This window comes from Tauraco erythrolophus, chromosome 10 (genome assembly GCF_009769465.1).
Source record: "Tauraco erythrolophus isolate bTauEry1 chromosome 10, bTauEry1.pri, whole genome shotgun sequence".
Taxonomy (NCBI): domain Eukaryota; kingdom Metazoa; phylum Chordata; class Aves; order Musophagiformes; family Musophagidae; genus Tauraco; species Tauraco erythrolophus.
The window spans coordinates 11,590,836-11,609,101 of NC_141474.1; the positions used below are offsets into that span (position 1 = coordinate 11,590,836).

General features: G+C 36.3%; 1 protein-coding gene across 1 annotated transcript in view; it reads right to left on the reverse strand.

The window, feature by feature from the left end:
• Positions 1-701: 701 nt before the first annotated feature.
• Positions 702-18,266, reverse strand: part of KIF14 (kinesin family member 14) — a 31,051-nt gene continuing 13,486 nt past the window's right edge. The window contains exons 17-29 of the mRNA XM_009988597.2: positions 17,689-17,841; positions 16,847-16,973; positions 16,196-16,289; positions 15,063-15,201; positions 12,750-12,850; positions 11,236-11,330; positions 10,239-10,460; positions 9,902-10,086; positions 9,170-9,328; positions 8,485-8,604; positions 4,296-4,370; positions 3,511-3,649; positions 702-3,373 (exon numbers count right to left, since the gene is read on the reverse strand). Of these exons, the coding sequence (XP_009986899.2) occupies positions 2,982-3,373; positions 3,511-3,649; positions 4,296-4,370; positions 8,485-8,604; positions 9,170-9,328; positions 9,902-10,086; positions 10,239-10,460; positions 11,236-11,330; positions 12,750-12,850; positions 15,063-15,201; positions 16,196-16,289; positions 16,847-16,973; positions 17,689-17,841 (2,001 nt within the window). The 3' untranslated portion in view covers positions 702-2,981. The remainder of the gene's footprint in view (positions 3,374-3,510; positions 3,650-4,295; positions 4,371-8,484; positions 8,605-9,169; positions 9,329-9,901; positions 10,087-10,238; positions 10,461-11,235; positions 11,331-12,749; positions 12,851-15,062; positions 15,202-16,195; positions 16,290-16,846; positions 16,974-17,688; positions 17,842-18,266) is intronic.

Sequence of the window (18,266 nt, forward strand, 5' to 3'; positions counted from 1 at the left end):
TCAGCCATGTCATCTCCTCTACTGACCTAGGCCTAACCCATACCCACCTCCAGCTCCTTGGAAAGACTAGTAAAATAACGTATCATTCAAATCAATCCATCCCCAAGTCTGCCTGCTATGATCCCAATTCCTTGACATTCATAATTTATAGATAGGCCAGCCTATAGTTATAAATATACCTTATGGTATATTACACCAATAGATTACTGGAGTCTCAGCTAGGCTTGTTGATGTATTAATGCAATACGTTATGAGAGCACTAGCTCACTCTGATGATGTACAGTCCCTGTATATATTGTAAGAATGAAGTACTTCAATGATGTATAACTGTAACAAGAGCACTAAGCTGAAGGAAACACTGGCAGAAGTAGGCTTTGTTAACACATGACTCTAAAACGTGAATACGGTATTAGCAATGTGAATAAGAGAAACTGGTTAGATATGGTTAGCACAGAGGGAAAAACAAACAAACAACAACAAACCACCAAGCAGCAGGAAGCTATTGGCAGCATTTTCACTCATCCTGCAAAAGGTAAATTTGATATAATTAAGGGTACCCATTCGATACCCAAGTTAAAACTCTGAGAAACCATGCAAACAAGTGGGTTTCTTTCTCCTGAGTTTCAGGAAGGCTAAAAATTGAAAGTCAGCTAGAGCTCCAAGTTTATGAATAACTTCTTTTAGTTTTAGAAAGAAAAAAAGACAGACAAAAAAAAAAATCTCATAACAAGGCACAGAACTACAAAAACCAAGACGTTTTCTGAGCAATGCATCTCATGAAAGACAAGAACAAAAGCAAACATGGTTAATCACCCGGGCAGGTGGAACATCAGCAACACACTTGAATAATTTTGCAATGGGGACTTGACATAACATCACTATTTGTTAGCAGTAATTGGAAGAGATCGAGTATCGTGTTATTAATAGGTGTAGATTAGTTTATAAGCATTCAGCCTCTAAATGCGTGCTGTTAAGTGTCTTAATAGAGGAAACAAATTTAGGTAAAGAAGTCTTTTTTTTTTTGTTTTGTTTCACTTGTGAGCTACAGAAAACACTTCTTACTAATATTCCAGCTTTTTACACTACAATGCTTTCAGCAAGGAAGCAGTACTCTCAGTGACAAAGGAAGGTCTCAAACAACTGTATACAGAACAAAATTAACAAGGCATTTACACTTAAAATTGTAAACACTGGTCATCAGTTACATGATCTAGTTTTGTACTTTACAATGTTGATGCTTATATACATGAATCAGAAGAACCAGCTATGTTTTTAAAACTTTCAGCCAAATACAAAATAATACATCTACGGAAGTAGAAACATACCAGGTTTTTCTTCAATTTTAAAGCATAAAAATCTGAACAACAGAAGATACTTTGCTAATCCTTAAGCAGACTTGTAAAGGCCTTACAGTAGCAAAGTGATTAAGCAACATCACATCTCGTGAGAAGGAAGTTTTTCGCTGCAGTAAAAATTTTGAATATTTTTGATGGCAGGCCTGCACTACAATACATTTTCTGACAAATTATTAAGGTATACTAGTCTTAAGAAAAACGTATGAGAGTTACTGGTTCAGCATAATTATCTTTCCCCGTTTCTTCCAAATCAGAAAAGCACAAAATCGCTGAATAACAGCATCAATTATAACTACAGTGTGACATTTTCAAAGGAAAAGGATGATTGACTCTCTTTACAGCAGCCTTTTCACAGAAAATAGTTCCAAGGGCCTGACACGTTCTCGAAGACTGAAATTCTCAAGATGTTGAGCATCTTCCCTCAGAAGGAAAGAGGATTGCCATGAATATCTGGCTTAGCAGCTTTAATATATAGGAAAAGACACAGATTTTGGGTTACGAATTTCTCAGCACAGTTTTGAGTAAAATGCACTAGGTCCAGGCCTCCTAGAAGTCAGTATTAAAGATTAAAAATCCCAATTCATTTTTATTGTTGCTCTTAATTTTCACTGGCTTCAGCCAGCAGACTAAAGGTAAGAGGTTAAACAATGACTACAGTGAAAAGCACAAGGAAGTAGTTGATTCGGGAAGTTTTCTACAGCTTCATGAGATGACTTGCATAGAATTTCGGAAGAGCTATGCTTCTAATCCACTATGAATAGTGCTGAAAGTGATTTGAGCAACCAAAAGATAATTCCCTAGCAACAACACTCAATATGAACCTACTTCAGATTAAGTTGAAGAGCACTATCATTGACACTTCAAGCCCAGATTTTTTCAAAGGACTACAAAACCAATAAAAAAAGCATTCATGAAATAAGGTCGTAAAGTACTTTAACCATCTCTCATAGTTTTCCTCTACAGAAAGAAATACAAAGTTTTTGCTTTGTTTTTTTTAAAAAAAAAGGGTTGATGTTTAAAAAATAAAAGCCATAAAAACCACTTTGAAGTTGCAGTAGCACTACTAGATCATATTGCAGCAGAGGTGAAGCAACAATGTAAACAAAAAACCTGGTACCCGCATCATCTACCTTTCAAGTGTCTAAGACAGGAAGGCAGGCTTCTTAGCTAACAGCACGCAACGCAAATGTATGTTACAAATGCCCTTCAAAGGGATCTCCTTCCACTGCTACAGCAGTCTTAAGTCAAAGGTTTAAGATGAAGAGATGTGAATGTCTTACCAAGCATTTACTGTGTTTCCTAGTTATTCCTCAACAAGTTTCGGTTTCTCCATTCATATTATCTCAGAGTTTTTTTATTTACTGCAATAAATTATTTCTTATAGGCTTAGGTAATGATAGACTTTTATTAAAACAAAAAGCACTATATTTTCAAGTCTAACAGCCCCTTAAGGAATTCAATTTTTTTTCCTGTGAAATTTAAGGTACTTATCCTCATACAATCATGTCGTTTACTTTCATACCACTTACTGAAAATATTAGCAATACATTTTAGCTTTTTGTGATATATTGCTTTCCCATCATGTAAAGGGAAAAGAATTCCCCCAAATTTCTTGATAACAGCATTTTATACCCACTGTATCCTACCAGGTGAAAGCTTTGCAGGAAATGGTGGCGAAGACTGGAGCTTTTGTGTGTGTTTTGGAATCTCCTTCTGCTTCCAAACAAATTCAACTTCACTTGTTTCAATCCCTTCTCCTCGAGACTCAGCAGTTTCATTACAAAGAGTTTGAGATTTCAATGACTGCTGTCCTTGTTCAAGTTCAAAATTCGTAATAAGGGAATCAACCAGACAGCCTAATTCATCCAAGTTCATAAAAGGCACGGGTATTTTCTGGATAGGATTGTTTGCAGAAGTAGAAGATAAGGCAAATAAACTGAAATAGTTGTTAAAATATTCAGCTATGACACAAATCTTTTCTGCAAAGCTCCTGAGAGAGCTTATGTTTCTGTACGACCCTGTGGAAAACAAAAGCAAAAAGAATCAAACACAGCATTTTGCAAAAGAGAGACCAAGTAACCCCTCCCTCCCTTTTGCTTTACAGGTGTTCTGTAGCCTACAGGTTACGATCACAGGTAAAAACCCAGATAAATACCTTGTAATGTCGAAGAAACAATTTGACAAACTTCAGTTAGGCATTGCTCCAATTCCAAATATCTCACAGCAACATTAGTGCTTTTCTTTATTTCCTGATATAGAGATTCTTCATCCCGTAATTGAGATTCTATTTCTTTCTGTATTAATAAAGAGAAGTTTAAAAAGAACCAAGTACATGACAGCATCTTAACTCTTAAACATGCCTATTATGGATCCAGTAAAATAAAACGGGCCAGTGCTGAAACACAAGGTGAAGGCAATGCCAAGTCACGAAATGTAAGATAGCTCCAAAACGTAGTACAGATTGGTGGGGGGGGAGAGGAAAAAAGAAAAAAAGGTAAATGGAATTGTAAAATCCAGAAAAGCTTTGGCTCTTAGAAGACAGATTAAATCATCTATCCTGGCTTTTAATTCAAAATACCAATAACTATGGCCATAAACTATTGTAGTAATTACGACACAACTACACTAGCATTACCAAACTTGAGGTTTTTAACTTAAAACAGGTGATTAGGCTGTTCATGATGAGCATAAAAAGAATACAGGTAAGATACAATTACCTCCAGAAATACTGTAAGTAAAAGTAAAATCAAACAGTTTTGAGTGGAAATGCAGTAGCCAGAAAAGTTAGTGTTGTAGTCACATGAATACCACGGAGACAGACAGTGTTATCAGGCAACTGTAAACATAAAGAAGGTAGTTTCGATTCCTCCTCTGTTAAACGCATCCTTTAAGATCAAATCCCAGATTCAAAGCATACATTTTGTGAAACGTTTCTCTTACCTTTCTGCAATAACAGATGTTATTGTCAAGGAATCTGGCTAATGTCACAGCATTATCCTTTATTCGGTTTTGAATCTAGAAAGAAACTTTTGATTATATTGTACACTTGATTCAAGAAAATGTAAAAAGTACGTTAACATTTTAGAAGGATAACAATGAACACTGGCATACTAATGAGAAAAATAAAAGCAGAAGTAATGTTTTCTCCAACATAACATGCAATTTTTCAAATAAAAGGTTAGGTCAAATAAAAGGTAGAACACATTGTTAACTCTATCTGCAAGGTTTTAAATAATCCCTTATTAAGAGAGGATCAAATGAGTAAAAGAAAGGTTGTCCTGTAATTTCTGTATCACTCTCATTCTAAGTGGCAGGAGTAAGCTCTTAGTTAATGCCCTGCTGTTCTCTCCCCAATTTCACGTTAGTTCCACCAGCAACAAGCACACACAAGAATCCTGCAGATACGTAGGAATCTGCTGCAAGTGAATAGCATTATCTGGAAAGCAGGCTGGTCAATTCCTTTTGCTGGAAACATGAAGCATGTGGGAGTTAAGCACACAGATAGGAACGTAAAAGGTTCTGGACAGTTTCATTATTACATATAGTATTAAGAATGACAACAGTGAAAACCAGAATAGGAAGAAATTTTTGCTTTCCTTGAGACAAGCAATTTATCACTTCTCTCCAACTGATTTGAATGTTTTTTTTTTTCTAGGTAATGTATTATAGATCTCTAAGTAGCAATAAATTATTTGGAAATAAGTATTTTATGTATATGAACTCATTAAGGAGATTTTCTTACTTGCCACAGTTCCGCAAGTTTCTCAACTTTGCACAAAAAGAACAGAAATGAAAGCATGAGGCAGAAGACAGGATCGCTTGGATACAGGTAAACTGTCACCTTTGGCCTTGCACGCTGCCTGTACAAACCATAGTTATTCAGAGGAAAAGTGGCAGAACTTTTTTTTTCCTCCCCTTCTCCTTCCAGTTGAGGGCAGTAAAATTGGAAGAAACAGATGCACCCAGTCTATTAATACATGTCTCTGTGGCTGCTGTCATCACTGCTATTTTGGGTTTTTCAATTATGGGATGGCCTACATGACACCAGGCTTGCTGGCACAAGATGGGATTCACTTTTCTCAAAGGGGGAAGAGGGTCTTTGCTCATGAGCTAGGGCAGCTCATTGACAGGGCTGTTAGGTGAAGTTCTCACCAGCTGGAAAAGGGGAAACAGCCCCCATTTTTAAAAAAGACAAAAAGGAAAACACAGGGAACTACAGTCTCACCCCTCTGTGTCCAGCAAGATCATGGCACAGATCCTCCTGGAAACTATGCTAAGGCACATGGAAAAAAAAAGGAGGTGATTGGTGACAGCCAACATGGCCTCACTAAGGGCAAATCCTGCCTGACAAATTCAGTGGCCTTGTACAGTGGGGTTACAGCATCGGTGGATAGGGGAAGAGCAACTGACAACATCTACCTGGACTTGTGCAAAGCATTTGACGCTGTCCCACACATCATCTTTGTCTCTAAATTGGAGAGACATGGGTTTGATGGATGGACCATTCAGTGGATAAGGAATAGGCTGCATGGCTGCACTCAAAGAGCTATGGTCAACAGCTTGATGCCCAAGTGGAGACCAGTGACGAGTGGTGTTCCTCAGGGGCTGGTATAGGAGCCAGTGCTGTTTAACATCTCTGTCAGTAACATGGACAGTGGGATCAGCAAGTTTGTCGATGACACCAAGCTGTGTGGTGTGGTCAACACACTGGAGGGAAGGGATGCCATCCAGAGGACCTTGGCAGGCTTGAGAGGTGGACCTGTACAAAATTCATGAAGTTCAACAAGGCCAAGTGTAAGGTCCTGCAAATGGGTTGGGGCAATCCCAAGTGCAAATAGAGGCTGAGTGGAAAATGGATTGAGGGCAGCCCTGAGGAGAAAGACTTGGGGGTGTTGGTTGATAATAAGCTCAACATGAGTTGGCAAGGTGCACTGGCAGCCCAGAAAGCCGACTGTATCCTGGGCTGCATCAAAAGAAGCATGGCCAGCAGGTCGAGGGAGGTGATTCTGCCCTTCTACTCTGCACTAGTGAGTCTGCACCTGGAGTACTGAGTTCAGCTCTGGGGTCCCCAACATAAGAAGGACATGGAACTATTTGAGCAGGTCCAGAGGAGGGCCACAAAAATGATCTGAGGGCTGAAGCACCTCTGCTATGAAGACAGGCTGAGAGTTGGGGTTGTTCAGCCCAGAAAGGAGAAGGCTCCAGGGAGACCTTATAGCAGCCTTCCAGTACCTAAAGGGTGCCTACAAGAAAGAGAGAGAGAGACTTTTTGCAAGGGCATGAGGGGCAATGGCTTTAAACTGAAAGAGGGCAGATTTTTACTAGATCTAAGGAAGAAATTCTTCACTCTGAGGGTGGTGAGGCACTCGAACAGGTTGCCCAGAGAAGCTGTGGATGACCCATCCCCAGAAGTGTTCAAGGCCAGGCTGGAAGAGGCTTTGAGCAACCTGATCTAGGCAAAGGTGTCCTTGCCCATGGAAGGCGGGGTTAGAACTAGATGATTTTTAAGGTCCCTTCCAACTCAAACCATTCTAGGATTTTAAGAACAAGCCTATATATCCCAATACTGAAAGGAAGCAGGTACACTATATACAGCTAGTACCTTGCTGAAGAAAATTTCAATCTTTCCAAAGTTATTTCCTTGGAATTCAGCCAGGCTTTCTGTCAAAACAGCTCACCCTCTAAGCAAGTGGCATATTTCCAAGGGGTACTCTAGTTTGTCTACTAGAACTTTCATACAGTCACATAAATATTTTTAACTATGATGCTTATTCCTTACACTTTATTCTCTACTTTGCATAACTTCCTATAGTATCGTCTTACTCAGGATTTGTCACCTAAGCAAAATAAGAGGATAAAAATAGCAGGCTGTAGCTTAAAAAAAGGCTCTCCAGGCAAAAAAACAACCAACCCACTACTGAATTCAGCATGTAATGAGGTCTGTTCTGCTTTAAGTGTTAAAATACACTAGACACATCAGTAATACTATGTTTGCTTCAGGAAAAAGCAACTCCTCCCCAAAAGAGCTCTGGCTTTAGCATACTGAAAAAAGCCAACAACAACCACCAAACCCCAAACCTATTGAGTTTGATAAATGTAACTGCTAAACTGTTATCTGATGGGGTGGGGGAAGTACACACACATTTGTTTATTATGAGATAGTAGGAATATTTCTTCTTAAAATTACAAGAATGATTAAATTAAGGTCTTCTTATGAGAGATAAAAGCTTCCCATTGATGTAATTCCTTTTCATATTACAATAAATTTGGCAAGTGACAAGAATAACTCATTAATACAATACAAATAATTTACTCTAACTTGTTTATAAAGTGTAATAAAGAGATTGCTCAAATTAAAATACCACTGCTGCTTATCAACCTGGAAAGTATTAGAAGGTCAGCTGTGATTTCTATGAATGACATGAAATCAAGCAGGACATTTCTGACTTCTGTGCTATTAATTTCCCTCTAAAGTGTTCAATCCACGAAAGTGTTTCAGCATAGCCCAAGCATTTAGCACATTAGAAGACCAGCTCTTAATATTAAAGCAGTTCAGTGTTACCTTTTTAGATAGTATGCTGTTTAGGACTAGGATTGTAAGAACAATGTATGACAAAATGAAGTCTTCAAATTTTCTAATAATTTTCCTTATAGTAACAGTGAGTGTAGTAATCACCTCTGCTATTACTATTATCAATATAAAATAACAATTAACTTTCAGGATCATAACGTGTTACATATTAAATATACAATTTTTACAAAACAGACGTAACAGTAGTATATAGAACAAAAGGTCCACTTGCTCCCTTGCACTAATTTTCATGGTCTCCTGCTCTTTCCTGGTTACACTGTGAAATTTCACACAAAATGCCCTCCAATGCACAGAGGAATCATCATAAATAAAATACACTTAAAGGTTCAGTCTACATATGGTTGAAAGGTGAAACACTGTAAAAATTCTGCAAGATCTTAGTCAATATTCCCAGTTATCACCCATCTCAAACCTATGTTACTAATCATAACTATATTCCTACTATAAACTTTCTAGATGGAATTGCTGAAAAATTCAAGGACATCCTTAACTGCCTCTAAGATATAGTAGTAGTTTTTAATCTTACTTTCATCTCACCTCGTTTTGTGGATGTTGTTTCACAAGTTCTTTCTGCACCATTCTTGCTTTTTCCTGTACAGTATCAATAAGAAACTCCAGCCCTGAGACTACTCCATCATAAATGGCAAGTACAAAGTCCTTTTAAAATAAAGGTTAAAACATAATGATTAAAGGAACTGATATGGTCTTGAGTTAAAACACATTTTCTATAGTGGGCTAGAAAAGCAATTTTGTTTTGAGCAAATGCTTCAAGTGCTGGTCTATTCAGACACATGTCGTTCCTGGACCACAGGGGCTTTAAATCTCCTTTTCCTAGCTTTCTTCGGATTTCTGAAAATTCTATGTGGTGCTTAATCACAGACTACTGAAATAAGCATTGAATTCCAATGAAATAGGTAAACTTACACAATCTCAGTGCAGATACAATCCTAAAGGCACAGTATTTCCTTCTCTTTGTAGGTGGAAGTTATACAGATTTAAAGTGTGGGGGTTTTAGAGGAGAAAAACCCCACAGTTTCAAAGGTAGTAACATATATCCATTTTGACCATAAAAATGAAGTATTAGATAAACTGTGAACATACTTAATTCAGCTGATCAAATTGTTGTATGTAACAATCTGCTTCTAAGCACAGTTACTGAAAGTGTGATATCAGCATTAAAAATACTATTTCCAATCACTATTTCTAATAAACATTTTTTCACCTGTAGACTAGTTGCAGGAATGTTATTCTCTTCAGGAAAGGAAATATCAGCTCTTGTGATTACTGCCAAGTGTCCTATGTATATCATTGTTTGTTTTACTGTTTGGTTTACTTTGTTCCATGCTTCTGTTACCATTGATGATATATCTGAAGAACATCCCTGAGAAACAAACGCGTATCAGTCACTGAAGCTAGAAAGCATCTCTCTGGTCAAAGACCACACACTTTCTATAACGCAGGAGTCTGTAGCACACAATAGCTTGAGTCATTTTCAGCTTTACTTCTTACTTCCCATGGCTTATCTACCACAGTTAAAAGACCATACCTTGCCATCACAGATAAGATTAGTGTAATGATACTTACACAGTTAAAAAAAAAAATACTCTTTGCAAGGCTGTAGCATGAACAAGAGTAATATTTACTGGCTGCTGGTTTATAAATTTATGAACAGTAGCACTTCACAATCTGAACTAGCATTTGCTCTTTTCACTGCATGTTTTATTTTCCCGTTTTATGTTTAAGAACCTATGCTATTGTCAGGGCCTGGGCACAGAAAGGTCTGCATTACTCTGAACTAGCATGTGGAAGTACCAGTTTATCCAGCAAAAATGCACCCTTTGCTGTTCATCTTCCTTAGATCCGTCTATTTGTCATTGCATATGTTGGACATTTAAGCATTTTCAATATGCATAGAACTTCTCTACACACAAATGAATTCTTCAATGTACTTTACCTGCAACAGTAACTGCAAATAACCTCCCAAGTTCTTAACTTCCTGTTTTATTTCTTCATCAACTTTTATAGATCCTGGGCACTTCTGGACGCTGTTAAGCCAGAGCTTGGTTAGAACCACAAGCTGGTCAAAAGCAGAAATCATTCTGATGCTGTAGGACTGAGCGGCATGATCAAGAGAGAAAACTACAAGAAAGAGAGATCTATCAGAAGGCCTCCTTTGCAAATGAAAGTAAGAATGTTAATTTTTCTGAGAGGCAAACATATGAATGCTTGTGCATCTGAAAGACAAGTCATCAGTAATGTCGACTTGAAACTGTTATGAGAATGAGACTTACAGTTTTCTTGACATTCTTCATCTTGCTGTTCATAGGCTTTTGAAATGGCAGAAACTCCAGAAGAAATTATAAACAAATTAGTTAAGAGACCATCTGCTATGCTCTTTCCTCCTTTGTGATTCTGTTCCAGTAAATCTAAAGCGGAACTTATAGATTGTTTGCAAATTCCAGGAAGAAACAATTCAGAACAGCTTGGGTATACGCTGGACTTATTCTGTGAACCTGTATGACGTAAAAGCAAAAGATATATGCAAGAAATTCTTCATAGGAGTGAGCAGTCAGCATGTCTAATGACTATTTTATATTGCTTCTTCAGCCACGTTCAACTATTCAAGATAGCAAGTCAGAAAAAAATGTACATACAAGGCTCTACAGAGTTTCTAGATTCAGTTGCTACTGAGACATTCCATAGTGAAATTCTTTAATGTGAATCTATCTTTTTCAACAATTGAAACTACAGAGAGACAGAAAACAACAAAATCCAGCCAATCTAAAAATAACTGAATGCACAAAAGTATTTGGAAGACGGAAGCGTTTAGTACTTCAGAAAAAAAGGGTATAAAACCTGACAAAAAGCTTGAGGGAACCTCAGTAGTTGAATGAATAGCAACAACTCAAACAAAGAAAGTCTCCATATTATTATATCAGGATTCAGCGCCTGACAATTTGTTACGTGAACTACCATCTTGCTCCAGTTAACCCGTAGAATTAAGCAGAGTAATGTTTTAGATAAGTTTCTTAAATAAGGGTCATAAGTGTTGGTCTGGAAGTTTTTGCCCTAAGAAAGCATAATCAAACATACTAAAAAAAACTCCACCACTTACTGTTAGCAGCTTGACATCATAATCTTGAAGATATTATAAACAGGACATTTTTAATTTTGTTTCCCAACCCACATTTTTTTTTAAACAACTATTAGAAGTCCATATGTTTTACACATGTAGTAGTTTCAAGTTCTCAGTATGGAATGAAAGGTGTTCTAGGATATAGTAAGTACCTGGCACATAGGAAGTCTGTATATTCTGAATTGGTTGCAATTTTATCTCGGACAAACATCCAGAAATTCTCTTGTTCTTCATGAAACTTCTACTTCTAGGAAAAGATGATAGAGTGAAAACATGAAAAAAATTTAAAATAAGAGAATCTCTCTCCCCATAACCCACTGAAAGTTCAATGAATATTAACAGACATCAGGCAAACAAAACAAACATCTACTTTTGATATGGAACACAAAACCTAAACCAGAGTAATAGCAAGACAATACAGCCTATAGGATGGATCCTACTTACTTTCCTCAGGCTCTTGCTACTACAGCAGGATCTTCATTCCACATTCCCATTTATAAGATACTGGTTTATTACTGGATTATTATCATCTACAACTTGAGACAAAACACATTTCTTTCCTGCCTACTGGGATCATAGAAAGTAGACACATTGGCTTTTTTTGATCTTGTTTGCTAGACAGAATGAATTGCTTTTGAAAAGCCAGATTGAATGGCTTTTCTTCTCAGTAGAAGGCAGATGTTCTGTAATTGTTCTATTCAATGTTCTCCATTGTCAGTTAGACAAGCTAACTTATCTTCCCTGGCCTGGCTCTGAGTGCTCAGCTGGTGGTGCCCAAAGCCAGCTCTCCATATGCTCCACCACACTACACATCAGGAGCACTAAATTGTAAAGCAGCACATGGAATTCAATTTATTTCACCAGTATGTGTGACTGACATCAGTTAACTGTTATTAACCCCTTTTCCAGAACCTTTTCTTGTTCAGTTCAGTTTCTATTGTTGCATTAAAATAGGCAGAATAAAACCAAATACATTTTGAGATTCGAGAAGACACATTATAATACAATAATTATTGTACTGGGGTAAGTAAGGATGAGAACAGATGTCCAAGTACCTATTTAAAACTGCTTGTGTTACTAATTAAATACATAGGTATCTATAACCTTAGCCTGTGGGTCCTCTGCAGGTTAATTAAAAGTCCTATGCTACAGACAAATGTATCAATTTCTGAGATAGATTTTCAAAATAATTGGAAACAGCCTTTAATTACCTCCAGCTAGTTGTCAATAGTCTTACATAAAACCTGGAACTGATCAGACGTACATGGCATGTTGCTATGCCTGATGTTGGAAACATCGCTGTTTAATCTGCCAAACTGCTTTAGCAGGCATGCAATTTTTATTACCAGCATGATGCACACTAACATGGGTTTCATCAGTGTCAAGTAACGCAACGTATTTAGTTTAAACTTTGCCCCTCCTCGCAGATGTATACATAACTTTTAATTTAATTTTTAAGTTTGGCATTATAGAAAGGTAAAAGAAGAATTAATAAATAAAAGACTATATTAGTGGCACAGAAGCATGTTTAGATGGTTACATGCATTATTTTTCGCTTTGTTTTAAGCAGAGATGAAGGATCTACAAATGGCAGGGGGCTGGAACTAGATGATCTTTGAGGTCTCTTCCAACCCAAACCATTCTATGATTCTATGATTAAAATCACCTTCTTCTGGAAAGAGAGGAAACTGAGGCATCCGAAAGGTCAGGTTCCCACTCATCAGCAGGGTCATAAAACACATCAGCAGCTTTATTGCTATCGTTACTCTGAAAAAAATAAAACACAGGTGAGGAGGAGGGTTAAACTGAAATAGAGTGATAATAAAGCATACAACATATGGATGAAGACATGTTCTACTAACAGTAGAACAGTAGTTTTAATCTTTTTTCCTTTTTTTAGAATATACATAATCTAAAAGATAACTGACTGCCAGCCAACTTGAGGTGTGTTTGAAAATGAACTAAAGCGAGCCGAACATTTAGTGAAGACACCTGGCTATCCAGCATCTGAGACGGAGGAACACCAGGTACAAAACTTGTCACAGCTCTCTCCACATAGCAGATTTATTAAGAACCTGGGCATGTAATTTACAATTTTTTATTTATTTTTGTCTCTGGATTTGTGTAACAGTTTTAGCAACAGTTTTCCACAGGAAATAGAATCTGGTCTTTGATATTGCTAAGATCAAAACAGTTTTTAGTAATAACTATGGCAATATTCTCCTATCATTGGAAATACTTTCATATTACAGAGTTATATCAAAAAGAAGTGTTTTCTCAATTTTCTTCTGTCTTTTCTTCCATGGTTTTTTTCCTTTTTGAACAAAATATTGGAATATTTTTATTTCAGATATATACTCATATATGAAGAAGTTATTATTTCAATTAAAACATAATTCTTTAATGAGATGCAATAGCTTTCTAAGGTAGGAAAAAAACATAACATTTTGAAGTGTAAAAAGCCCTAGTTTTTCCCTACCAGCACCTTCAGTGCTCCAACAGTTGGGATTTCTTCCTCTGCAAACTTCAAGTATGCTATTTGTGCCAGAACATGATTTGTGTTTGGAAATAGCAAGCATCCAAATATTTATTTATATATTATTTGAAGCAATTTCTACTCATTTTTCAATACTGCTCCAGGCTAAACATAATATGGATATTGAAAGGAAAAGAATTTCTATCATCAGGACAATCACAAAATCAAGCACAGAACAAGTTTAGACAAGCTGTTCTCTTAATCTGAAACCTGGTCTTATATATTTTTCTTTTGTGTATTAATCAAAAAAGCCCAAATAGTATAGCATAAAATACAAGATCATTGTAATTCTACTGGATTGCTTTGGATCCTTCCTTCATGTCAACCAGCTCTTTCAACTCCAAGAACTTTCCTTCCTTTACCATTCATTATCTCACTGCAGTCTAAAACAACTTTCAATTCATATGGCAGAAACTAAAAAATGAAATGCAATGATCAACCTTGGAGATTGGAAAGATCTCAGAATACTTTATCACCACTGAAAAAGAGGGAAGGACTTTTAAGGGCCACCAGATCTGATAGATAATATTTTTTATTATTATTTAAGTAGTTACTAGGCCTCTTGAGTCTTCGGCTCTAAAAACAGGAAAAAAAAGCAACAGAAAGCAATGAAAACATTGTTCACATGGAGTCGATAAGCTTATTTCTTATGACATTTCTCTCTTTAGGAAATTAAAAAAAAATTTCATTCTCCTAGCAAATGAGAGCTGATACTGTAATCTTATCTATATTCAAAAATTTGCAACCATTGTCTATCTTTATGTAGTTACAAAGATTTTAGCTGATGGGTATAGGGTTTTTTTGTGGATACAGAACCAAATGTAGGCACTGTTCCCACTTCTGCTTTTCTCTTATTTAACATCCTCCTCTTTGTTATAAGAGATAGTATGATATGCTCCAAAACAATGTACTGTACATTTAGAGAGGTGCAGTTCAAAAATACCCAGTTTGTCAGATTAAAAGCAAAGGAATTAGAAAAAGGGATTAATGTGCACTTTTACTGTCATTTTATTAAACAAAAAATGATGAAAAATACCTTTAAAAAAACTCCCACGTACAGAGAAGAGCAATCAGTAGCAAATTAACTTATCCGAATCAAAGAAAAACAGAACATAGTAATGAGAATTCAAGTGATACCTTTAAAAAGTCAAGTTTTTCTCTAGAACATACAATTGAAAAGCCAGAAGAACCACAAAGCAGTCCTTGTTTTGCTGCTTCACACGCTGTTCATAAACTGACCCGAATAAAGTCATTGATTTCTACTGTCCCCTTTCTGTGTGGTGGACAAATGCGCGTACATGTGTTTAATGAGAAGCAATCATGTGTCTTGATATTAAAGATCAAACAAAAAAATTCCAAGACTTCCTCCTGTATGATTATCAAAATCTTATATTTGACAAAATGCTACTGCTTATTAGTGGGTTTTCTTCAGTTGTTACTGACCTCATAGAGTTCTTTCATTGCTGCTAGTTTACATTCAAATTTCTCCAGACTCCAGAAAGTTGCTATTCCCAGTTTGATATTACGAACCTGTACCTGAACAGAAGACACTGTTCCTGTTTTATCATCAGTTTTGTCATGCCTAAGGATTTGAGAAAGTTAAAAAAAAAAAATAAAAATAAAGACAAAAAACATGATTCATATTGCAAAAATAAACAAGGTACTTGTAGATAGGATTATACAGAGAATAAAAATTTTATTACAAACACAGAAATCAAGCTGAGATATGTATCTCACAAAACACACATTAGTGTAGCCATTAAAATCATTTTTATGTTAAGGAGAAGAAGAATCCCTGCATTCAGAGACAGAAGTAGATACTAACATACAAATTCCTGGCTCTCAAGAAACTCAGGACTGAACATATGCTACAGAAATCTCTGGGCAGAGTTCTTGTTGAAGGATGTGAAAAGACAAAATCTGAAAAACATGGCAATACCTACACCTACTGGAAAGTCCTAACTTACCTGCATTTACCGTAGTACTTTTTTGCAATGCTATAGTTTCCTGTGCACTAACATATCTCTGCTCACACCAAGAACACCTGACCAACACACAGGCCCTGCTTCTAGAACCCTCTTCAGCTACAACCAGCAAGTAGCACAGCACGGCAGGAGATCTGTGGAGTGAAACAACTGGTCCCAAGCACTCAGTATGTACTATATGCATGTTCTGAGGTTTTTTTTTTTACTTTGAACTACCTCTGTTGTGGTCCTGTGAACTGAACATCTCCTAGTGTCCAAAAGGAAAAGCAGTTTAGGTGCTTTAGGACCCCTTTAATAGGTGAACCAAAGCAAGATGGACATGGGCATCAGAAGATTCACCTCCAAAGCACACTTAATCCAAAATTAATTGTCTATAGATATACCTATACAGTCTTGATCTAAAATTCAAATTTGAAATTCACATTTCTAACAAGGCTAAACCATAAACTTAATGAAAGCTAGTTTGGAAAAGTGATTTGCCATGTTCAATTTAACAAAAAGAAAACCAAACAAGTCACTGTACATTCAGAATCCATCCTCCATTTTTTTTTAATATATTATATATATAGTTCTTATAATTAACATACTAACCTGTGGAAAACAGTGTTTTTCCCTAATTCATTACTAATGGCGTTGGCCTCTTTGATCATCACAGATAGCTTCAGAGAATTCCAGTTAAGTGAAGCTAAATAAAGAATATGACACATATTGATTACATGGTTCAAACAACATGATGCAGCAACTTAACTTCAGGTTTAAAAAAAAAAAAGGGCAAAAAAACCTACAACCATAAAACTTGAATGGAATTTCGCCAACAAAAGTTCTGTGAATTCCCAGTACATCGGGAAAAAATGATCCTTCCAGTAAAGATACCGTTTACCTGACCTTTTATAATGGATTATTTCAGAAATAGAGGCATAACACCAGACACTATACATTAGACTAATCTGACATAGAAAACTAAACAGAATCAATTCTGTTACTCCAGTTTCCCCAATGAATTAACGTTTAACCAGTTCAGCCAGATGGGGGAAGAACTTCTAAGCAATCGGGGTAAATACAGACTACATGTATATCCAGTTAACTACCTTGAGTGTGATAAAAACAGAGGTATTAGAAGGGCAAAAGAGAAAGAAGTATTAGAAAAAGAGAAAAAGCTTCTGGGTCCATATCCACTAAATCCAAGCCTACCAAGCAAAAGATAAGTCAGCATTGCCCTTGGAACATTACGTATACACATACTAGTTATAGTTTTATTCCCACTTCCACGACTCTTCTGAAGGGCGCGTATTTCTTCAGCAATCTTCTGCTTCTCAGCTTCCAGAGCTTCAAGTATCTTTGCATGACGAATACTATGATCTTCTAGAGCCTAAAGGAAGAGAAAAAAAAGTAAAAAAAAAAATAAATAATCTAAAACTCTTAATGCTATTTATTTAAGCAAAAGTTTTTATTGCTGTTTTTATGGACTCTCAGAACAGAATGAAGTTTATATTGAACATCTGCCATATGGTTATGAAACCCTTCACAGAATCACAGAATGGCATAGGCTGGAAGAGACCTTGGAGATGATCTAATCCAACCTCCCTGTCATGGGCAGGAACGTCTCTCAACTAGATCAGGCTACTCAAGGCTCTGACAAACTCAAACTCATCTTCAAACTCTGACTGTTTTCTGGGTTTGCTTAGATATTAATACACTTAAAACAAAACTGGAATTAAAAAGAAAAAACTTTTTAAAAAAATGAAGTCGTATTTGTTGCAGCAGTCAGATATATATGAAGATCAGCCAAAACCCAGTCATTACTTACATCAATGCTTGGAGTCATAACTTTTGGCATAGACAATGCTCGCTACAGTTTTGTACACAAACAGAACTGTCCATGTTACATAAGAAATAAGGTCAGCATTAGTTTATCCCCAAATTTAATACAATATCATACTCAGAGTGTAAACAAAACATCTGTTACTTTGCATAAGATCATGTAGAAGAAAAAACTGCAGAAACATTTCACTTGCAATGTTTAAAAAAAAAAAACCCACAAACTACATTTTATCACCTAAGAAACCTTTAAAAAAAAAAATTACCTGCTTGGTAGCTAAGGTCTCCATTTCTAAACGCTTCTTATTGAAGTGCAGTTCTAGCTCAAGATTTTGCTTTGCCTTCTCTAGCTCCTGTATTTTAGTTGCAGCTTTTTGGTTATTCAGTTCTTGGATTTGCTTCTTATGAGCTTCTTCTCTCTAACACACAAAAAGGAAGATAAGAGGAGGAATACCACTTCTACAGCAATTCTGATCCATCCCTGAGGCAGATGTTAATATTTATTTTCACTTCAATACGTTTAAAACATGCAGCCCCTGTGGACTACGCAGCCCAGTGTCAGCAATGAAAGGTTATATCCCAGTTCACAAACCTCGCATTATGTCTTCTATAGCACAATTATACATTATCATTGCTTTACCATTATGTACTATTCTATGTAGACATATATATAGTATAGTAAATATATATAGAGAGAGTAAAAGTATTTAAAAGACTAACAACAAAGCAGCACACAAACTTGGAAGAAAAAAAAGCCATATTAACCAAAATACTGCAGTAACTTAGAAGTCTTATAGAATAAATTAGATTTTGTAGGGATTTTTCTTCACATACAAGTTACACT